This window comes from Macaca mulatta, chromosome 7 (assembly GCF_049350105.2).
Source record: "Macaca mulatta isolate MMU2019108-1 chromosome 7, T2T-MMU8v2.0, whole genome shotgun sequence".
Classification (NCBI taxonomy): Eukaryota; Metazoa; Chordata; class Mammalia; order Primates; family Cercopithecidae; genus Macaca; species Macaca mulatta.
The window spans coordinates 130,668,212-130,691,610 of record NC_133412.1 but is presented as its reverse complement, the minus strand read 5'-3'; the positions used below and the strand labels follow the sequence as shown (position 1 = coordinate 130,691,610).

The following is a 23,399-nucleotide window of genomic DNA, read 5'->3' as shown; positions in this document are numbered from 1 at the left end:
CTGGCATGCTGAGATAATGGGCTAAATAAATCCTCTTCCTTCAATGACTCACCCCAGGTGGGCACACCACAATGTGTGAGGGCAGAGAGGTTTAAAAATTTTAAATGGAGGAGCTGGCAGTTTTATGGTCACTATGGTTACTAACATTCTAACCTAAGCCAGGTTCAGATAATGGTAATGGTAAGGGTTTTTTCCCCCGCCCCCCATCTTTTTTGTTTGTTTTTGAGACAGGGTCTCATTCTGTTGCCCAGGCTGGAGTGCAGTGATGTGATCTCAGCTCACTGCAACCCTCACCTCCGAGATTCAAGCGATTCTCCTGCCTCAACCTCCTGAGTAGCTGGTATTACAGGCATGTGCCAACAAAGCACGACTAATTTTTGTATTTTTAGTAGAGACGGGGTCTCGCCATGTTGGCCAGGCTGGTCTCAAACTCCTGACCTCATGTGATCCACCCACCTGGGCCTCCCAAAGTGCTGGGATTACAGGCATGAGCCACTGTGCCTGGCCTAGTTTTACATCTTATTTAGACACTTCTGCTTGGTTAAGAGGCTGGAACCGGAATAGATTGTCAAGAGACCCACATTTTTCAGAAGCCGAGCAGGTGGCACCACTAGATGGTGTATTTTCAGCAGAATTCCTCTTATGGATGTTAATGTGTCCCAGGAGCACTTCAGTGGTTGTCATCATGTTAATGAACACATATGAGCATTTTTAGGCGCTGGCTTCCTGCAGACACATTTCCAGAAAGCTGAGGCCAAGAAGAGTCATTTTGTGTTTTTCTGTTGAGAAGAAAAGATTATTAATCCCTCTTTGATGACTGATGGATTCTGAAAATACGTGTGACTGACACGTGCTTAGGATATTTGTTCTCCGGACATCTGAAGAGTATTTACTCTCTAAAGTTAAACCAGTGGTTTAACAACCACTCCACAACTTTTCCTCATTTTCAAGATTAGCTGAGATCTCTTCCTTCACTTACAACCATATAGATAAGAAATATATTTAAAATTTCTTAAAATATAGCCATAGAGAATTTGACCTATTAGATATTTATGAAATTTAAATTAAAATGTGGCAAATAATTTATCTATTCCCACTACACCCTCCACCCGCACCCTGCCCCAAGAACCTACTGTATAACTTATGAATTACTGCTCATATCATGGAGAATTTTTCTAACATTTCAGATACTCAGATTTTCATTCTTTCAGAACTTAACAGCATTGTCTGGCCCCCTAAAGTGAAAAATGCTTCTCTCTGTGAAGGCAATTGAAAGAGACACTGCTGTAATTGATATGTCAATTTAAGTGGTCCAGGCTAATATTTTCACAAGGACTTGAATATAACAAGTAATGAAGATCTTTAAGAGGCTCACTATGGTTATAATTTTGAATTGCTACAGAGTTATGTAATCTTTACCCACATTCAATTCCTATCTTGAGGAAACATAATAGGAAGTTTATGCATATCTATTTTTACTAGTGGCTAACTCAGAAAAGGAAGAGTTCCTACCTGTGGTCATATCTTGGGGATAATGATGCCAACTGCCTGTCCTTTTCTAGACAGCATTTTGTTTTTTGCTTTGGGGTTTTTTAATTGGTTTTCACAATTTTCTAAATCCAGAATTACATACTACAGTGTGTAATTACCTAAACCCATGTGTTATGTATTACAGAATGCTTTTAATAATTTAAAATATAGAATAGCACATCATGTGAAAGTTTGTTAGGATTTACACTGTTTTGTTAGTCTTGTCTTGAAGTAACCACTTGTTTATTTGACCAAGAAAATGCAACACTTAGCTAAAAGAAAACAAATATTAACTCAAATGTATTCTCCTGCTAATTCAGTCTTATGAAGGAAATCTATTTGTGCTCATGAACACTAGCCAGTGAACATTATTTAAACACAAAACCAAGTCAGGATATGCCAATATCTAATGTGCCTTTTTATTTCCCTGAAATCAGATCCCCCAAAGAACTATTGCAAATCCCCAAATCAAGGAAAATGATAACCCTCATAGAATTTCCAGGTCTTGATAACCCCCTCACTGTGTTTATTGATGAGTCTGTTACTTCTTGTTTAGGAAATCTCCTTGACACCTTGTGGTGTGTGTATTAAATTCTATTCCCTATAGTTTAAGGACGAATCTAACCAGAACACACACCCGGCAGCTTTAGAGAATATGATATTCACTCAGCAAGAAAACCACCTCCCATCAAGCAGCCTCCTGATAATGTTTAATGAAGATGATTTTTCACTGCTGACATGTCTACGTCTGTTCTTAAGTACTCCTGCTGTTTTTCATTAAGGACACTTTAATATGGAGCTACTCTGAAACCAAGTGGGCCCTTGTTTTTGGTGACCATTAACAAAAGACATGCTTTGGCAGCGTCTGAATTCTATGTCATTGGGAACATACTTTGCACTGGTCTCAAGCGAGTCAATAATTACATGTTAAAAATCTACATGTTATAAAAAATAATTCACTAATAGTGTTCAAAAGGGCCCCCGAAAATCACATATGTGAAAAAGCTATCTTTACTTGGGAATTTCTTTACTTGGGAATACTCAGAACTGAAGCTTAACAAAATTAATTACCATGTAGGTTTAAATTTCTCACAAATTTTCATCTGGATTTTAAAGTCAGTGAAACCATTTCACAAGGAAATGACATATTGTCACCTGTTCCAGCGTTATTTTACTGTTTGCTGTAGCTCTGAACTGCTTTCCAGTAGAACTGGTTCAAGATAATTAAAGAGATGACACAAACCATTTCACTAAGGGAGTAGACTCCTGTTTTGAATATAGCAAGAATCATGTCAATTTGCAGTAAACCATGATGACTTCAGTTGAATTATGAATATTTCACTTTATGCAGTTAATGCTCTAGAATAATTAAATGAAATTATCTTTCAGTGTTTTTTCTGAAAAATGAATTTTCATGTGAACAAAAGGAAGTACTGGCTTCCATTTGACATTCCAAGCGACAGTGCAGACTCAGCTTGCTCCTCTATAAATCTCTATGAGAATTTATTTTCTTTCTTTCTTCCCATTGGCCTAAATTTTGCCTCTTAGCTGTATCAATATCATGTCTCGCTAATCAGGTCCTGATTAGATGGAGAGCTTCAGAAACATACATTGATCCAAGGAGCTGATTAAAATGTATACTAAATTGGAGGAAAAAGAATAGATGAAATACAGAAGATATGAAAACACTTAGAAGTGACTTTCTATTAAATTTATTTCAGCAGTACAAATGTTAATCTCTAGAAAGCTTGAGCTAAAAAATTGAAATTATTAGGCCTAAAAAAGTAAAAATATATTAAAAGTAATAAAATTACTATTAATTATAATGTGAACAGCTTTTATATTCTGTGCCTGGATATCTCATGAACATATTGATTTATTTCTAATACTGAGCCTTCCTACATTTAAAAAGTGATGTACAAAAGGTAATTAGGTTTAAGGAATTACTTAGCAGTTTTATAAAGTCTTGAATTGCCTGATCTAGGATCCAGAGGCATCACTGCTTTTCTGTTTCTTTGTTTCATTGCTTTTCTGTTTCTTTGCATCCTATTTGACAGATAGTTGCTGCAATAATGGCAATTACCGGCATTGTCATGATGGCGTATGCAGATAATTTCCATGCTGATTCCATCGTAGGAGTGGCATTTGCAGTGGGCTCAGCCTCTACATCTGCATTATATAAGGTATGTTTGGCATTTTCTTTTGTAAGCAACTGTCACTCATAACTTAGACTTGAGCACTAAAGTAAGAAAGTAAGATGAAAACATTGATTAGAAAGAAAATAGATGTGTTGAAATGATAGTAAGTAAATTAAGTACTCGTTATGTGATGGGTACCTGCCTGAAAATTTTGCCTGTTTTAATACAACCTTATGAGGCATACATATTTATTTCCACTTTCCAGGTGAGGAAACTGAAGCTTTGAAAGATTCAATAACTTGCCTCAAATCATACAGCCAAATAGTGATAGAACCAAGACTTAAACTCTGGACTAGCCCACTTCTAAGCCCATGTGCTATGCCCTAATCCCTCATTTAGCAGGCAGTTATAGCAGGAACATTAGAAAGTCATCTTCTCTCCCTATGTTTCTTTAATTTAATTATCTATGGTCATTATTTTAATTCAAAAGAGATGTTAGAAATAAGCTATCACTAGAGAGCTGTTTGGCACATATTAACCCCATGCCACAGGAGCTCACGTTACTAGCAAAATGAAGATCCTCTTTTTTTCTCTGATGGATGCTGTAAGTCGGCTGTATGTACACACCAGTTTTTTCTCCACTGGAGTTCCCTGTCATCAAAGAAAATTCTATTCAGATTCATTGCACCTGACTTCAGAAGTGAGAACTAAGAGAGCAGATCTAAAAGGTTATTCCCCAAAGCTCTACTTTTAAAAGTCAACTTTCTGGATGTATTAAAGAACTGTTCCAATTTCACCTCTCTTGGTGTTTCAATGAGAAAACACTCTCTGAAAGGCAGCAAATACCCTTTTCATCCCTCCTGGAAGCCTTTTCTGATTATTAACCAACACTGTGGCTCAGAGGGCATGAAGTCTATTTCCATATTGACATTTCTTGGCCCATTGATTCTGTGTGACAAGCTTGACAAATGTTCACTCAACGGCCATTAGTGTCTAACTTGCTCCCCAAGTGAGATTCACCAAGATGTCTGATGTGACCAAAGACTACCACGTGCTCAAATTCTTTTGATTAAGTCTTTCAGCAGAAAAAAATCATTAGTTCAGTTGAAATTAGAAACAGTACCTGGGGTTGCTCTATGACCAGAATGGCTCTCTTGCAGAGGGATTTCCCCTGACCAGGTTACAGAATGTATTCATTCTGAGAGTGGTAATATTTGCTGACATGTACCAAATCATATCTGCACCATAATATAAGTCCAGGCAGAAGAGATCTGCCTCACTCTATGTTGTTACAGGATTAGTATAGGGAGTGGTGGGCTTAAGAAGCTAAGAAATATGGACTCTACACTTGGCTTTCTCCCTGACCTGTTGTGTGATTTTATCTTAGCTATTTGCTTCTCCTTGCCATCTTCCTCTGCACACAGGTTTACAATATATAAAAACTTTTTTAATCTGGGGAACAAGCACCATATTTGTGAAGTCATTTTAAGCTCACAAAGAAAATTGCGTATAAATCCAAGGCATAAATATTATTTCTCTCAACATAATGACAGGGTCTCTCCATCCAATTTACTTTTCAGTATCTATCAAAATAAGGATAAAACAAATCCCATGCTTTAAGGTAAGGATTAATGGCAGTCAGTCCTAGAAGATTTTTCTGGGCTTGTCTGGACTCTTATTTATCATTTGCCTGATACCCATCACTGATGGTGGCACTAAACACAATGTACAGTACCCAGCAGTTTTCAGCATCATAAGAAATTCATTTTATGACATTTGCAATTTCATATGAAGGCTATAGAGTATTTTAATTCCTTATATCTCAACAGCCCATCTAGTGCTGTGAAGATGTCAGGGCAAGAAGAAATGGAGAACAAACTCTGGGCCAGTTAGCTCACAGTACAGAATCATAAGACTTACCTTTCTGTTCTAGCTAAGTCTCTGTGTGGCTGTAGAGTTTTTTTTTTCTCATTCCAGGTCTTGTTTAAAATGTTTCTTGGAAGTGCCAACTTTGGGGAAGCCGCACACTTTGTCTCCACCTTGGGTTTCTTCAATTTGATCTTCATCTCCTTCACCCCAGTCATCTTGTATTTCACCAAGGTGGAGCACTGGTCCTCTTTTGCAGCTCTGCCGTGGGGCTGTCTCTGTGGGATGGCAGGGCTGTGGCTGGGTAAGTGGCCTCGGGTTTTGCCTTCCATTCCCTATATCACTCAATCTTTCTTTGGCTAGTTAGATTATCATCATAGGATTATTTCCTTGGGTAACTCTGTGCTCTAGTTCCCAAACGTATGTTGTTCAACATCATTGGTCATGTTTAGAAGGTTCTTTGCAAGCTGCTGGTTGATTAGGTTCAAGCTATCTAACTAGTATGCCTCCCATGAGTTAAGGTGTGCAATGGAGGCCCAGGCCTCTCTGTATACCACTGGCCTTCAATCCATTCTTCTTCTTCAGCCTCATTCGTTCTTTCTAATGCACTGTATCGCATTATAATGTTCCATGTGTGCCATGGTGTGTTGAGCAGAGGTTAGGGAGTAGATGATGCATTCAAAGAACTCAGAGTGGTTCAAACTGGTGGGAGCACTAAGTTCGGGAGGGAGGAAGGGAGGGAGGGAGGGAGGGAGATGCTATTTAAGAAGGAAGCAGGTTGGGAAGAGCCTGGAAAGCCATTTTGAGGTGTTTGGATTCAAAGTTCACTTAATAATCTTTAAGCAGGTTGGTGATAGGCTCATATCTGCATATGAAACAGCTCACTCTGGCTGAGAATGGAGGATGGATTTGTGATAGGAAGACATTGCCAGTAAAGAGACAGCAGCATGCACTGGGCTTGGTGATCCTGGCTGGGTAGACAGTGCCTAGTTAATGGCCAAGAAAAAATCACCTGGAGTCTTTGTAATGTCTTCACTGCCAACTTCCTATAACTCTGAGGCTGGCTGCCTCACCTGAGCTCCGGGATCCGACTTTTAAGCTGTGCTGCTGTTGCCACTTGATGTGAGAGGAGCCTGTAAAATAACAAGGTTGCTCTTCTCTCACCAAGCAGTCAAAAAACAGCAACAACCCAATGACTTGGTGTTTGTTTACTCAGAATCAAATCCTTTTCATGCCGCTCCCATTTCCACACGCCACTCGGAGGTCAACTCCCTCTGCCCACTCCTCATTTTCCCACAATACTCGGCCTGCAGAACATCTATCAACCCTCAACTGACCTTCTTTATTGAGGTGACATAATTTGAAATAGTAGCAGCACTGCAATTCCTGGGAGCAACATGTTCTTATTTTCATCCCTGCAAGAGTATTGATTGGGTCATCTTTTTCTATGCTGGCTCAGTCCCTCAGACTCAGGGGAGGTCTTAGACAGAAAACACTCAAGAGAAGGATCAAATATTAATTGTTGGTCCCTTGAGTTCTACTTTTCGATGCCAAAATTATATGGTTAGCACCTCTCATAACTTCTGCTAAGTTGAGTAGAAATCAATAGCGATATTTCCGTAAGACCAAAACATCCTCATTAAAAGCATCTAGATTATTTTCTGGCCAAAAACAACATAAATGGGAACAATCCTAATTAAAATTTTAATGATCTTTAGCCTCCTCATTGCACACATGATTTCCACCTTGCTGCAAAGTAGCCCTCCACCAACATATACTCCTTGGCATATCCAATACATGCTCCTAAGCAAGCCTACAGAGGCTGGATGCCACCTGTGCTAGCTAAACACTGGCATTTGCCACCAAGCAGTATGAGCTCCACACTCCACTGGCTGCAGTGCTAAGCAGCACTGCAGCTGCTCCACCAGGCCCACCCCAGTGCACTGCAGAGCTCACTGTGCCAAAGTTGTGCTGTGACAATTGAGGAGACAGCCTCCCTCCTGGCTGTTACACACCCCAGGATCTTACGGTCTTCAGTGCTCCTATTTCTAAGTGTTTATTGCCATCCCTCTTTTCTCCATAGAAATCAGACATGATCTGGCTGAGGCTAGGCTGACACAGGTCTGAGAGATACACATCAGTCTGCACCCTGAACTACCCCACATTTCCTGTAGTTATGGTTTCTTGTTTGCTTACATTTACTTTGCCTCAATCCTCTCAGGTTGACCTACCTTTCCAGAAATGCGTTAGCCCAAATGCAAGTCAGCCTCCTCCCTTCACCTAGCATGTCTGAATTGCACTTAAACTCAGGCTAGGCCCCATACTATGGAGTTCAGCAGAGCCTGTGCTGTATTTCATAAATTCCTGATTTGTACGAATTTGCCATGTTGGACTCCCTAAGTCTGAGGAGAGCGTCAAAGTGCTGGAATATTCATTCATGTTGCAGCTTTGTCAGGAATGAGGAGCAGTTATTAGCTTAGGAAGACCCTCTGCCTTGCTTGCCACTACTATTGTATGAACAATAAAAAGGAGCCCAAGTCGTGTAAAAGTCAAACTCACTGTTTCTAACTATCAAGCACAAGTGACCCAGTGGGCCTAAAGCGGGAATTACAGATGACAATAGAAGAACATACATCATCCTAATTGGAATGGTTCTAGAACGTTTTTTGGTTCTACAGAGATATAGGCAACATGCTTCCCTCATTGTCATGGAGATAGCACTCATCTCTCTATCCCCTGAAACAAACATTTGAGTGGATTCTATTAGAATAATGTTTTGTAATTTATAATTTTTTTCTTTTTGAAAATGTGTTTTTGATAAGTTTTAAAGTGAATAAATGATTATTGTAACTAATTTTATATTTAACCAAAGAGTTCCAAAAGGTATTCATTGAAGAGCATGAAGCTACACCTTCAGTTGGTTCTGTGGATCTGCTCTCTGATTATCTGTACACAAATCAGGATATGGAGACAGTCTCTGGAATTCAGTGAATTACATTTAAACCCACCCTTGTTTGCCCGCATGATGCTGACCTCCAGAGAGAGGAGATAAAACAGCATAGGCTATCATTGGATAGACCTTCCTTTAGGCAGTAACACTGGAGCCATTTAATGTCCAGGAATGTGGCACAAAATAGCATAGCAATAAAGAAATGAGGCACCATCTTCAATCAATCACCTGCTTTTAACCTCTGGCTGGCCCCAACCTACCTTTATAGTGCCAATAAGCAGTGCTGTGAATCAATTATTTTACCTCTTTGTATTTGCTCTCTATGCCTTTTGCCAGCCTATTGGCAAGATTCAGCTAAACAGAATGGCAGAGGAGGAAAGAAAAACATGACTAATTCAGGTAGAATACACATGCATCCATCTTCCATCTCCAAAATTAGAGGATCAAAGGTATAGACAGTTTAAAAGGCACATGTAGCAAAGACATTGATTCATTTACTTTGAGAAGAAAAAAGTCCAGCATATTATTTCTCCTTTATCTTGTATTTCCTCCTCTATTTTACAGCCTTCAACATCCTGGTGAATGTTGGGGTGGTGCTGACATACCCAATCCTAATCTCCATTGGGACAGTGCTCAGTGTTCCTGGAAATGCAGGTACAGGTACCATGTGACATGTGCAGATCCTGGCCACTACAAGTCTCTTGTTTGTGTTTGTTCTGTGTCCTGAGTTGTTCCTTCTAGAAATTGTGAATTATGTTCCTTGCCTGGGAAGATGTTTTTAAATATCATGAAGGTGGCAGACAACAGAATAACTATGCAGCAGATTTAAAATTTGCAGCTAAAAAACACTGTTTTTACTTGGTTGTGCTTTTAGAATTAAATACCAAATGTATCATTTGGGTTTCATGTAATCTCCCTGACAACCTAATTTTGTGGTATTTTTAGAGAAAGTCCTATGGAAACAAAAGGCATCCCAGCATAGGACTTTCAAGTAACCGTCACTAATGAAAGTGTAGAGGATGTACATGGGGTTGGCTTCTCCTCAGACAATCCATGGGGAGCCACAGAAGGCTCTCCTGGGGCAGAGAAGGTGGCCCTCTGGGATAGATATAAGGAAAAAACAATTTTATTCACCTCAGGGACAAGAGAAGCTATTTTTCCAGGATAATATTTCTAGAGAAACCTGCCAGTGAAACAAGAAATACAAATGGATTATCTGGATGATTGTATAGTCCTTTTAACTTTAAAATGTTATAATTTCAAGTCTTGAGCAGCCACTTTTCTGTCCTCCACGACAATCAGCAAATGTTTATTGAACATTTGTCATGTGATCAGGACTGCAAAAACGAAAAAAAATTACATTATTATTCTCTTAAGATGTCTATGACTGAATTTGTAAAAGAAGGCCAACCTACATGAAACAACTTGGGACTCTACAAAATAATTTATTATTAAATGCCAAATTGTGTGAGACAGACTCCAGCGGCTATAAGACATTCAGAGGAAAGAAATATCTGAGTGCAGTTGTCAAGGAAGTTCATTCATTCATCTGACAAATAATTTCTGAGCAATTAGTGTACACCAGGAACTTTCCTAACACTAGTGACAGGTCCTGAATAAGGCACAGTCTCTGCCCTCAGGACCATGTAGCATTGAGAGGGAGACAAAAAGAAAAAAATTGAGTAATTACAACATAGAATTGCTTTAATAGAGGTATGTGCTGAATGCTGCAAGGGCGCGTAGGAGGAGCATCCAAAAGGCTTCCTGCGAGAAGCCTAAGGGAAGAGATCTAAGGAGAGGTTTAGCTGGATGAAGTGAGATATGAGGAGTGAAGGGTAGCTCGTGCAAAAAGAATAGCACATGTGTGGCCAACAACTCCACTGCTGACTGCATACCCCAGAAAAGTGAAAACAGATTTAAAAAATCCTCATACACAAATGTTCATAGTAGCCCTATTCCCAATAGCAAAATGGTAGAGAAGCCTAAATGTCCATCAGCAGTTGAATGAATAACCAAATTATGATGCAATGAAATATTATTCAGCCATAAGAAAGAATGAGGTGCTGACACATGCTGCAATATGGATGGACCTCAAAAATATTTTGCTAAGTGAAAGAAGCCAGTCACAAAAGGACAGAGGATGTGACTCCATTTATATAAAATAACTAGAATAGGCAAACCTATAGGGGGAAAAAAAAGTACATTGGTGGTTGCTGAGGGCTGGGGAGTGAGGGTAAGAAGCTAAGGAGTTAATCGGTATGGGCTTTTATTTTGAAGTGATGGAGATATTTGGGGGCCAGAGAGAGGTGGTGGCTGCATAATATTGTGAATATACTAAGTGCCACTAAGTCCACTTTAAAATGGTTAATTTTATATTACATGAATTTCACCTCAATTACATTTTTAAAAGAACAGCCTGCAGAAATCTTAGACACTAAAAAGTTTGGCTCATTTGAAAAATCTCCAATGGTCCAATGAAACTGGAGACGGGTAAAGGGGTACAGAGGAAAAGTACTGAGAGAAAACTGGGGAGGTAAGTAAGTCAGATTACATGGAATTTGAGCTAAGCCTTGAAAGATAAGCATGATTTAGAGACAAGCAATGGAAAGCAAACCTAGCAATGTGGAAAAAGGAAACACTAACTTGGAAGAATAAAGACGACTCTTGGAATTCTCTAGAAGTAACAGACTTTGGTGACTTGTTTTCAAAGCTTAGAAACAGGCATATGCAATGCATGACTTGATTTTTCTTTCCTAGCTGTGGATCTCCTAAAGCAGGAGGTGATATTCAATGTCGTCCGCCTGGCTGCTACCATCATCATCTGCATTGGGTTTCTGCTGATGCTGTTGCCTGAAGAATGGGATGAAATCACCCTGAGGTTCATCAACAGCCTGAAGGAAAAGAAGAGTGAGGAGCATATGGATGATATGACTGATCCCAGCGTACACCTGCGAGGCAGAGGCAGAGCCAATGGGACAGTGTCTATACCACTGGCTTAGAGAGGGACACGTTTTGAATGCACGTGTATGTATATTCTGTGAATATAACAAAATTTTCTCACTACCTGTACACTCAAATGACAGTATTAACTCTGAATTTGGATAAATCATATGTGAAATAATGCCAACAATAAAAGTTTACATTTATATGCTTATCAAGGAATTGGTGTAAATAATCATAATAGTTTTTTTATTAAAACACATTTGTCCTTGTTCTGTTTTCTGATTTTTTTAAATTTCCCCTCCCCTGACTCACAAAATTTCCTGAAACTATAAGAGTCAATTAAATTATGGACTTGTCTTTTTCTCAACTGAAACTGAGTTCTTCCTACTCAATCAAAAAAAGTTGTCTAAGAGAATAACACATGAAAATACATACTTGAAAGCCGGGGAAATGTATTACAGATTTAAACAGAGCATTTTCTATATGTAAAACCCACAGTAGAAACAATGAGGAATAAAAATATAGAATACCCATTTGTACTTCTGATGAGCTTAGAATGGTTTGGAGGATAAGACAGTTCACAAATATCTTTACTATGAGGTGGACATTTGAAAATGGCACAGTGGATATGGACAGGAATGAGCTATCCTGAAAGAGTTGTTTATATTTGCTTTCACTTCTTCAACTCCCATTCACTTTTCAGCCCACTGCAATGCACCTTCTGCCCTCATCAGTTCTCTGGAAGTGCTTTCCCCGATGATCAACCTCTCTCTTGCAAAATCATATTGATATATTTCAACCCTTACCTTATTGTGCCCTCTGACACATATGACACGATGACCACTCCTTTTTCCTAAATACTCTCTCTTTGCTTGAATCCCACTACTTTCTTTTGGTTCTATTTCTACCTCTCTGGTTGCTTACCTTGGCTTTTTTTCCTAGGCTGATCTTATCACCATCAGGGTTCTCTAAGTTTAGACCTTGGCCTTCTTAGTATCTCATTCCACACTCTCTCCCTTGGGGAACTCCTCTACTCCCATGGCTTCAACTGTCATCCATATGGTGATGACATCAAAATCTTAATCTCCAGCCTAGATTTGTCCTTTGAGCTTTAGCTCTGACTCTTCAAATGTCTTCTGCAGCTCACTTGGATGCCTCCTTGTATACCTCAAATATAGCAAAAACAAAGTTGAATTTATCATCACTCCTCCCCAGACCTGTTCCTTCCCTCTGCCTGTTCCCTGTCTATGTTAATGATACCATTATTTACTAGCTGCCTAAGCTGGAGATCAACCTCACCTCTGCCTTCTCATCCTGCACATCTGTTTAGATATTGTTCCATATTGTTTAATATGTCTTGACTCTATTTCTTAAAATTTATTGAGTCCATGTACTTCTCTCCTATTCTACCCATCCAAGGCCCCCATCATCTCTTGCTCTGCTTAATCCAATACTTTCTTCACTGATATCTCTAATTCCTAGACTTGCCTCTCTGTAATTTCTTATGTGACCTATAGAGTGACTTTTCTAACACATAGATTTAATCATTCTACTCCCTTATATAAAATGCTTCAGTGTGGTCTTATTATCCTCAGGATAAGGTCCAAACACCTTGGTATGTCATTCAAAGTTCCTCATTGGCCCCTGCCAGGCTCTAGAGCAGCAATGTCTAGTAGAACTCTCTGTGATTATGGAAATATTTCATATCTGTGTGGTCCAATATAGTAGCCACAAGTGGCTACTGAGCAGATTCAATGTGGCTAGTACAATTGAAGAACCACATTTCTATTTGTATTTAATTTTCATTCTCTCAAAGAGCCAAATGTACAGTCAGACTCACACCGGTAATTCCAGTGCTTTGGGAAGCCATGGCAGGAGGATCACTTGAGCCCAGGAGCTCGAGACTGCAGTGAGCTACGACTGTGGCACTGAATTCCAGCCAAGTTGTCCAGGCAACAGGACAAGACCCTATCTCTAAAATAAATAAGTAGCCAAATATGGCTCTTGGCTACTACACCGGACAGCACAGCTCTAGAGCCTCATTCTACCACACTACCCTTTGTGGCCTCCTGAAATCTCTATGCTTCAATGACACTATACTTCTCTCCACAGGCTCAATCAAGCCACATTCTCTTTCTTGTTCTCTCTCTCTCCCCCTGCCACCATCTGGAAAGCCTCTATCTAGGCTTCATGACATTATTTGTTGCTATTTTTCTGGGAAGTCTTTTCTTAGCTCCCATGCTGTACAACATGGTTTCTTTGGCAGTCTCTGCTTACCCCCACTGAGTGCTGATCACCCTCCATGGTGGTTGCTGATCTACTGGTCTGAGTTACCAGTAGACCGTGAGCTGCTTGAGAACAGGGGCTGTGTGGCATTCATCACTGTGTTCCTAGTGCCTAGCACTTCTAGACACATGGTAAATGAATGAATGGGTGGCTTTACACTGGAGATATGGCCCCTGACCCAAACTGTATTAGCTCAGTCTTAGTTAAGGACAGGCATTCTTATAGATGAGACTGGTTAAAGGAAGGACTGAAAGGAGCTAGATGTATCACAGCCTTTCTCATGTTTCCATAAAACACCAATATGCTGAACTGATGAACTTCTTCCCTAAGAGGCTGGGTAGAGCATCTAGCAAGTTAAGATATTCTGCACTCTGTGGGAAATCTAGTGCAAGAAGCCTAGCCTTTGTGGCATCTACCTTGCTATTTGTTTTTATTCGAGTGTCCCTAGAAGTGTTGCTGAGACAATCACAAGGTAAGAAAAGACAACTCAGAATATCACAGAATATCACTGTCTGGGCATCATGGTAAATGAAAACCTTAATGTGTCAGGCCTTTGATTTCTCTGTCATTTTTTTTTTAAAAGGCAATGCCAGTCTCTTGGCATAGATAGATAACATGATATTAACTAAAATAATAACAATGATATAGTTTAAGCTTTATGAAAAATGAGATAAAGTCAATGAAATATATTAGTAATTATGAATTAATTCATTATCAAAGTAGAGTAGTTTTGACTATTTAAATGCCATATTGGTGCAAACATTACACTTGCCTTGTTTTTAAATGGCTGTTAAATAGTAGTAATCACTGCTAACCCACTCTAGCATCTTGCCATTACTTAACATGACATTTAAAATTGCACTTTGACATCTTTAAGAAAAGAGTTGTTTTGTTCTTTTTGATGATTCATTTTGAAAAATGGAGTCAGCTACCCTGGAAAGCACTAATTCGGCCTATGACTGATCACGGTAGTTAGCTCAGTCTATATTAAGAGAACACTTTCATTATGGTATTCATTCATTTATTCATTCAAAAATTAACTTCAAACCTCTGGCTTTGAAGTAGGGTAGTGTGTTAAACTGTTACCAATTGGCTCTTGCTGGCCTCTAGAGTAGCACTCTCTTATAGAACTTTCTGTGCTCATAGAAATGTCCTCTGTGCTGTGGGGAGGGATACAAAAGTGTATAGGAATGATCCCTGCTTCCAAGAGCCTGCAACCTTTATAGGTAAGCTGTCACCCTGACAATTAAAACAACTCAGAAGTTTATTTAAATCAGCTTTGGGAATGTGAGATAGTCCCTTTAATTCAGGTAAAGTAGTCATGAATAAAGATAATAATACCTTTCCTTGTTATTGCTCATGGTCATTATGAGAATCAGGATAATGTAGGTCAGTCACCAGTAAATAAGGTTGTGCCTCTTATGTGCCTATGTTGTGCCTTAGATGAGCCACATTCAGTTAGGTATGAAGAATAATTAAGGGAGGAAGACAAAGACCCTGCGCTAGTGGGTGGGAGTACCGTGTTAAGGTTACTGTTATCCTGCCTCTTTATCCACACCTTTTCCCTTCCCAAAGTCCAGGAAGCGATGGCTTCTGTAGGTTCCTGAGTGGCCAGCACAGTCCAGGGACGAAGAGCACCATGCTTCAACCTTGACTCTGCCCTTCTTAGAGATGGAACTTTGGCAAATGACTAACCTCTCTCTGCCCCTCACTTTCATTAGCAGCAAAATGAGGATATTAGTATCATTTGGGATTGTTGAAAAAATAAAATGAAATACCATGTGTGAAGATCTGAATGCACAGCCAGACAGGCCAGAAGCAGTAACTGTTGTCAGAATTTCCTCCACTGCTCACCTCCCTTGAGGTCCTCATCTAGAACTTTCACCTACAGATTTGGCCCTTAGGCCTGTCTTTTTGGTCAACTTATTTCACAGCCCTGTGCCCCAGCAAAGTCACGGAGCCTGGTGCCAAGCAGGGAATTTTACCCAAAATAAACGAGAGAGACAAAAGAAGCCTGGCACGAGGAATGCTCCAAGGAATGAAAAAAGGATATGCCTTTTCCATCTGCCTGGTTCCCCTGGGTACTCTGCATCATGGCATTCTTGCCCAGTCAGTGGAACTAATTGCCTGACAAAAAGACAGACTAGCAACTTGGGCTCTGAAATTAAAATCACTTCAACCACGTCCTGATCTCTTCACAAACAGATTATAGGCAAATCAATTTTGCTCATCCAGGCTTTGCATGCCTGTTAATTTTGTGCAGGCGCTTTGTCAAGATTCACCAGAGGACAAATGATTTGGAGGACAATGTAAGAGATAAAAGCATGAACGGTATAACCGGCCAAGCATTAGAATATTTCTGATATTTAAGTACAAATCCTCTTTCTTACTTATCCATAAACCCCTGTCGCAAATACAAAGAACACCTAGCACAGGCCAGGCCAGTTAATCTGGCAGGCTAGAACAAGAAGTCTCTATTCATCCTAATTATTTTTATTCTTTTTTTTTTCTTTTTTCCTCCACATCTGTAGCAATTGTAGGTGAGGTAAGAACAGGGAGAGTGTAGGGGGTAACGGTGTGGGGGTGCTAGCACTGAGACCCCAGAGGCAGGAGGAGAAGCATCACGCTTCAATGCTCTCATTGACCAGGACGCTCCACATGTGTTCCACAAAAGCAAAGGCTACTTTATTGTTGTTTGCTGGAGACAGAAGCATCATATCCTTCTGGAGCCTGAGGGATCTTAAGAGCAAGAAATCTTTACCAGAGCTCCAAGAATGGGCTTCAGGGGCTGTCCCAAGAACCCCCTGACAGAGTTTATCAAATACTGTGAACTTCATCGCTTTACTCTGGAGGAATAAAGTCTGAGAATGCAGAGGCTCTAAAACCCCACTATCCTACACGTAAGCCACCAGCCACATGTGGCTATTGAAATGTGGCTAGTACAAATGAAGATGTGCTGTGTCAAACACACCAAAATTTGATGGCTTAGTATGAAAAAAGTAAGCTATTATATTAATAGCTCCATATTTATTACATATTGAAATTAGAATGTTTTGGATATGTTGGGTTAAATAAAATGTATTATAAAATCATTTTAACATGTTTCTTTTTAGCTTTTAATGTAACTACTAGAAAATTTTTAATTAATATATAAGTGGCTTGCATTTGTGGCTCAAATTATATATGGGACAGCACCGCTGTAACAGGTTAAGAATCACTTGCTTGAAGGACATCCTTAGTCCATTTAGGCTGCTATAACAAAACAGCTTAGACTGGGCGGCTTCAAAAGACAAACATTTACTTCTCACAGTACTGGAGGCTGGGAAATACAGGATCAAGGAGCTGGGAGATTTGGTGTCTGTTGAGGACCCGCTTCCTGGCTCTTAGAAGGCCCCTTCTGGATGTGGCCTCACATGACAGAAGGAGTGAATAAGCTCCTTTAAGTCTCTTTTTAAAAAGTACTAATCACATTCATGAGAGTGGGCTCTCGTGACCTTATCACCTCTCAGAAGGCCCACCTCTTAATACCATCACCTTGGGGGTTAAAATTTTAACATATAAATTTTGGGAAAACACAGACATTCAGACCACAGCAAAGGGATAGAGAATAGTGAAAGAAATTTGGGAGGACAAACCAGCTTTGGAAAGAGACAATTATTCGGTCAGATTCTGTCAAGACAAAATATACTGAGTATTGCTTATGTCAGGCAAGCAAGAACTGCCAGCAAGGAGAGCGAAGAAATAGAGACAAGGACAGCATTTTAAAATTGCAACCAATTGGAAAACTTTGTGAAGATCTGGAAAAAAAAGTGAGTTGAAATGGGCAAGGAACTTTCATCTGATACCAGCTCTTATTGATGCAAAAGTGATAGCATCTGCTTTGAATGCTGGAAAGTCAAAAGACTGATGAGAATTCAAGTGGAAAGAAAGGCATTATTTTGGAAAAGACCACTTATAATTTTAGATGTTGTAATTAACTTGTGGAAAAAAGCTAGATTGTATTTTTCAGAAAGTAATAGAATTGCCTACTCTTATGGCATTAAACAGCAAGTAATAAAGGTGAAAATCAGGAATTTATTAAACAGTTTCTGATATTAATAAGACAGGATAGATTTGGCTGATTGATAATATAAATAACTTAACTCTCATCAATGGTTAGAAGAAATTCCCCAAGATAGAACAGTGTCCAGGGACAGGTTAGTTAACTAGCCATCAGGAATATTCATAAGATGGTATCTACCCAGGAGAAGTTACCAATGTTTTGGATCTGGTCCCCCGCACTGTGGGGCCAGAAACTAAGTCTTGTCAATGTTTTAAAAACTACCCCAGTGATTCTCAAATTGTGGTTCCTTAATCAGCAGCATCAGCAGCATCTGGGAATTTGGTATAAATGCAAATTCTTCAGGTTCATCCCAGACCTAGTGAAGCAGAATTTCTAGGGATAAAGTCCAGCAATCTGGTTTTAACAAGACTTGCTTGATATTAACCAAGCACACACTCAGATAATGCAGGTGATCTGAAAACCTGCTAAAATTTGAAAGTCACTAGATTAATGACCACTATGCTACAAATATAAAATGAATTCATCAATAATCATAAACTGTATTGTCATGTGGACTAAAACTCTCACATTAGTAAGACTAGTATAATCTTTCCCTAAGAGCCAAATCTGCCTGGGAAGCTGAACATTAATGAAAAGGTTGCTTGGTGAACCTGAAATTAAAGAATGAGAATCAGATGTATGCTTCATTTCTATTTTTCATTTCCATTTCAACTTCCACTCACTTGTGGGGATGGACTTATTCTGCTGGACAATAGCCAGCAGTGAAGAGAAGAATCAAGAATGACTGGTACAATTGCTCCCATGCCAAGCCAATTACAAAGTCCACTAGAAGAACGTATCCCAGCAAATCCTAGTTTGAACTTCCCCTGAGCAAAAGACATTAACAAGCAGACATCATAGAGTTGCCAACACTTGATTTCTAGACACTGGTTATGACCAAAACAGTCCAAGTATACATGATACACTGATTACTTCCCTTAAATATAATTCCTGTTCGGATATAATAGGTGTTACATTTACCTAGAAAACTGAAAGTGATGCACTGAAACTAAGATCTCTACATTATTTCCTTCAGTGCCCTTGGCTCTTCCACTCCTAAAATCCCAAGAATGCAGAAACAAGGTACTCTCTATCTTCTCTATCTTATTGGCTATGCAATATATCTGGGCATATATAGCTAAAATTTCCACCTTGTTATATTTTTATTTGCATTAACCCATATTAATATTAAAATATTTCCAGTTTTCATTTTCTTTGATAAAGCCTCCTAGAAAATCCAATTATAATTTTTAAACTTCCATTTATTTCTTAAATTGACTATATCAATGAATATAAGATACAACATGTTATTTTGAAATATGTATACACTGTGGAATAGCTGAATCAGGGTAATTAACATATGTATTACCTCATATACTTACCTGGTAAGAACACTTAAAATCTACTCTCAGAAATTTTCAAGAATAGAATCCATTGTTATTAACTATAGTCATCATGTTGTTCCATAGATCTCTTAGAATTATTCCTTGTACCTGACCGAAATTTTGTATCCTTTGACCATCTCCCTAATCCCCACTCCCACCCCTAGCCCAGCCTCTGGAAACTATTATTAGTCTACTCTCTGCTTCTATGAGTTCGGCTTTTTTAGATCCCACATATAAGTGAGAGCATGAGGTAATTTTATGACTTGTAATTTTTAAACTTTATTTATATTTTTATGTTTAATAATTCTATTGCTGTCAACTATCACCAGAAAAATCCTCTTTCATCTGAAAGTTTGCCCTTCAATAACCTCTACATATGATCTGAGCAGTGCTGAATAGACACTGCGGTGTGTTCTGTTTCACGTTGATCACTCTCTTCTAATTGATAGATTTCTTCTCCTAGAAATGTTAACATAATTGATTATATTTAAGTTGAACTTTGAGGCTCTTTCTACTCCTGGCCTAGACGCTATTTTTATTACCTAATCTTACTAATTGTGTTGATTTTTATCGCTTAACTCTCAGTTTTCCAAGGGCTTCTCTGACATATCTGTATCTCCTTTTCATTTTTATCCCCTCTCTTTATATCTCCAGCAATATAAAAGTCCACATTTATAATGGTGAAGCTATGAGTCTACATGTTCTAAAATTTCTTCTGAATCGAGGAAAACTACTGTTCAATATGGTTTTGGAATTGGTATATTTGAATTGAGTATGATTCTTAGAAAACTTGCAATCCTGCTCTTCCAAACAAGAGCCAAATGTTAACTAGAATATTTATTTAATGAAAACAATCTATTCCTGATCCACTAAAATGACAGCTTATGTTCTAATTATAGAATATATCATAGTCATTTAGTTACTTTGTCAAATAGTCATAATATAATTTCTGGTATCTACTGACAGTCAAACTTTTTTTTTTTTTTTTTTTTTTTTTTTTTTTGAGATGGAGTCTCGCTGTTTCAACCAGGCTGGGGTGCAGTGGCATGATCTCAGCTCACTGTAACCTCCATCTCCCAGGTTCAAGCATTCTCCTGCCTCAACCTCCCAGGTAGCTGGGATTACAGGTGGCCACCACCACGCTAGGCTAATTTTTGTATTTTTAGTAAAGACAGGATTTCATAATGTTCACCAGGCTGATCTTGAACTCCTCACCTCAAGTGATCCGCCTGCCTCAGCCACCTAAAGTGCTGGGATTATAGGTGTGAGCCACCATACCTGGCCTAATTAGTCAAAATCTTATGAGAGACTTCTGGTTCCAAAATGGCAGCCAAGAAGCAAGCTGGTTTTACTTTCCCCACCCACAGAAAGCCAAAAGCACTGAAATCAGCACCAGCAATATCCCAGAACTCAAATATGAGGATGAGACAGTTCCTGGGGCCACAGAGAAGTGAAGTAAAAAAAAAAAAAAAAAAAAAAAAAAAAAAAACACGGATGGTAAGAGAATTGGACTTCCATATCCACAATGCCTCACACTGCAATCTGCCTTGTAGCAAGCACATGGAAAATTTTCCTCAAACTCATGGTTTCTACACTGGAAAAATTGAGACTGAGGTTGACAACCAACTCCTCCACCATCTTGGATTTCCTGGCAGGAGACCTCATCCTTCCTCAACCTACAGGAAGTTCCATGAGTTCCAGGATGGAGAAATATCCCCAAGGACAGCCAGAGGAGAAAGGAGAAGTGAGACTACTCTAATTTCCAGCCCTGGAAACTTTGCTCTGTAATCAGCCAAAGGATACACCAAATTAGAGTGGCTGTTCAGCAGCTCCATGCTATAGGAGGTTCACGCCACAGGTCTCCGAGGCACAAATCCCTAGTCAGCCTTCCCACACTGCTGCGTTATCTCCCCTGGGACCTCCCCAGTTTGAGATGGTCAGTGTTCCAGTTACTAAAGCCAATCAAACCTGTGCTTAAAATATCATCTAGTACCAAAAAAGAGGCATCAGCCTGGAAAAACAAAAATCAAAAAAAAAAAAGAAAAGAAAAGAAATAAATTTAACAGATTTAACAGATAAATAACAAAGAATCTCTAGGCAAACATGTCCAATAAAAAACAAAACAAGTCAGAGAGAGGCGGCTAGAATAAATAACTAATTTGTCAATGCAAAGACATAGATGTGCATCCACAACATACAACAGCAAACAGGGAACCATGACCTACCCAAATGGACAAATCAAGGAACCAGTGACTAACCCTAACAAGATGGTGATATATGAGCTCTTTGACCAAGAATGAAAATAGAACATTTAACAAAACTCAGTGATCTTCAAGATAATGCAGGAAAGCAATCCAGAAATTTATTAGAGAAATTTAACAAAGAGATTAAAGTAATTTAAAAAATCAAACAGAAATCTTGGAACTGAGAAATATACTTACTAAACTGAAAAATTCATTAGAGGGTTTCAACAGAAGAATAGATCAAGTAGAGGAAAGAATTGGTGAGCTTGAAGACAGGCTATTTGAAAACACACAGAGGAGAAAAGAGAAGACAGAATAAAAATAAATGAACACCTACAAGATACAGAAAATTACCTTAAAAGACCAGATCTAAGAAGTATTAATGTTCAAAAGAGAGAAAGAACAAGGGGTAGAAAGCTTATTCAAAATTTTCCAAAATTTGGAAGAGATATTAATATCCAGGTATAGGAAGATCAGAAAGAAAACCAAACAGATTTGATCCAAATAAGACTACCCCAGTTGGGCACAGTCTCACACCTGTAATCACAGCTCTTTGGAAGGCCAAGGCAGGCAGATCACCTGAGGTCAGGAGTTCAAGACCAGCCTCGCCAACATGGTAAAACTCTGTCTCTACTAAAAACACAAAAATTAGCCAGCTGTTGTGGCATGCACTTGTAGTCCCAGCTACTTGGGAGGCCAAGACAGGAGAGTCACTTGAACCCAGGAGGCAGAGGTTGCAGTGAGCCAAAGATCATGCCATTGCACTCTAGTCTGGGCAAAAAAAAAAAAAAAAACAACTCCATCTAAAAAAAAAAAAGACTACCCAAAGGAATATAATAAACAAACCCTAAAAAGGCAAGGACGAAGAGAGCATCCTAAAAGCAGCAAACAAAAGAAAGCAAATAACAATGAAGCACTTCCAATTCATCTGGCACCAGACTTCTCAACAGAAATCACAATAAAAAGTGAGTGGGATGACATTTTCAAAGTGCTCAAGAAAAGAACTTTGCCATCTAAGAATGCTGCATGCAGCAAAGCTATCCTTCAAATATGAAGAAGAGATAAAGTCTTTCCTAGACAAATAAAAGCTGAGAGAATTCACCACAAGCAGACCTGTCTTGTTAGACATACCAAAGGAAGCACTTCAACCTAAAAACAAAAATTAACATGCAAAAAAAAAATTTTAAGGTATAAAACCCACTGGTAAAAATAAGTACACGGAAAAACTCAGAATGCTCTAATACTTTAAAGGTGGTATGCAATCCATTCATAACTCTCGTATAAAACCTAAAAGGTAATTCTATCAAAAAACAATAAAAGCTACATCAACCTGTTAAGATATAGGCAATATAAAAATATGTACATTAAAACAACAAAAATTCAAAATGCAGGGGATGGAGTTAAGGTGTAGATCAAGCTTGTACAACCTGTGGCCCACAGGCTGCATGCAACTCAGGACAGCTTTGAATACAGCCCAACACAAATTTGTAAACTTTCTTAAAACATTATGGGATTTTTTTTGTGACTTTTCTTTTTTAGATCATCAGCTATCGGTGTTAGTGTATTTTATGTGTAGCTCAAGACAATTCTTCCCCAGTGAAGCCAAAAGATTGGACACCTCTGGTGTAGATGGTTTTTTTAAATTTTTTTGATTTTTTTTTTAATTTATGATCTAAGTTAGGTTGTCATCTCTTTAAAATAACTTGCTATATCTATAAGCTGCTTTTGTAATTCTCATGGTAACCACAATGCAAAAACCTATCTTAGACTCCATAAAAAGCAATAAAACAAAATTTCCAGAGAAAATCACTTAACCATAAAAGAAGACAGTAAGAATAGAAGAAATAAGTTATAAAAACAATTATAAAACAAGCAACAAAATGGCAGTAGTAAGTCTTTACTTATCAATAACACTAAATGCAAATGGACTCAATTATCTAATTAAAAGACATTGAG

At 38.7% G+C, this 23,399-nt stretch overlaps 1 protein-coding gene across 2 annotated transcripts in view; it reads left to right on the top strand.

Moving 5' to 3' along the window:
* SLC35F4 (solute carrier family 35 member F4) overlaps window positions 1-11,695 on the top strand; it is a 352,844-nt gene extending 341,149 nt beyond the window's left edge. For both annotated transcript variants that reach the window (XM_015143776.3, XM_015143777.3), the window contains 4 exons: window positions 3,588-3,713; window positions 5,646-5,838; window positions 9,049-9,138; window positions 11,242-11,695. In XM_015143776.3, the coding sequence (XP_014999262.2) occupies window positions 3,588-3,713; window positions 5,646-5,838; window positions 9,049-9,138; window positions 11,242-11,483 (651 nt within the window). In that variant the 3' untranslated portion in view covers window positions 11,484-11,695. The remainder of the gene's footprint in view (window positions 1-3,587; window positions 3,714-5,645; window positions 5,839-9,048; window positions 9,139-11,241) is intronic.
* Window positions 11,696-23,399: the final 11,704 nt, after the last annotated feature.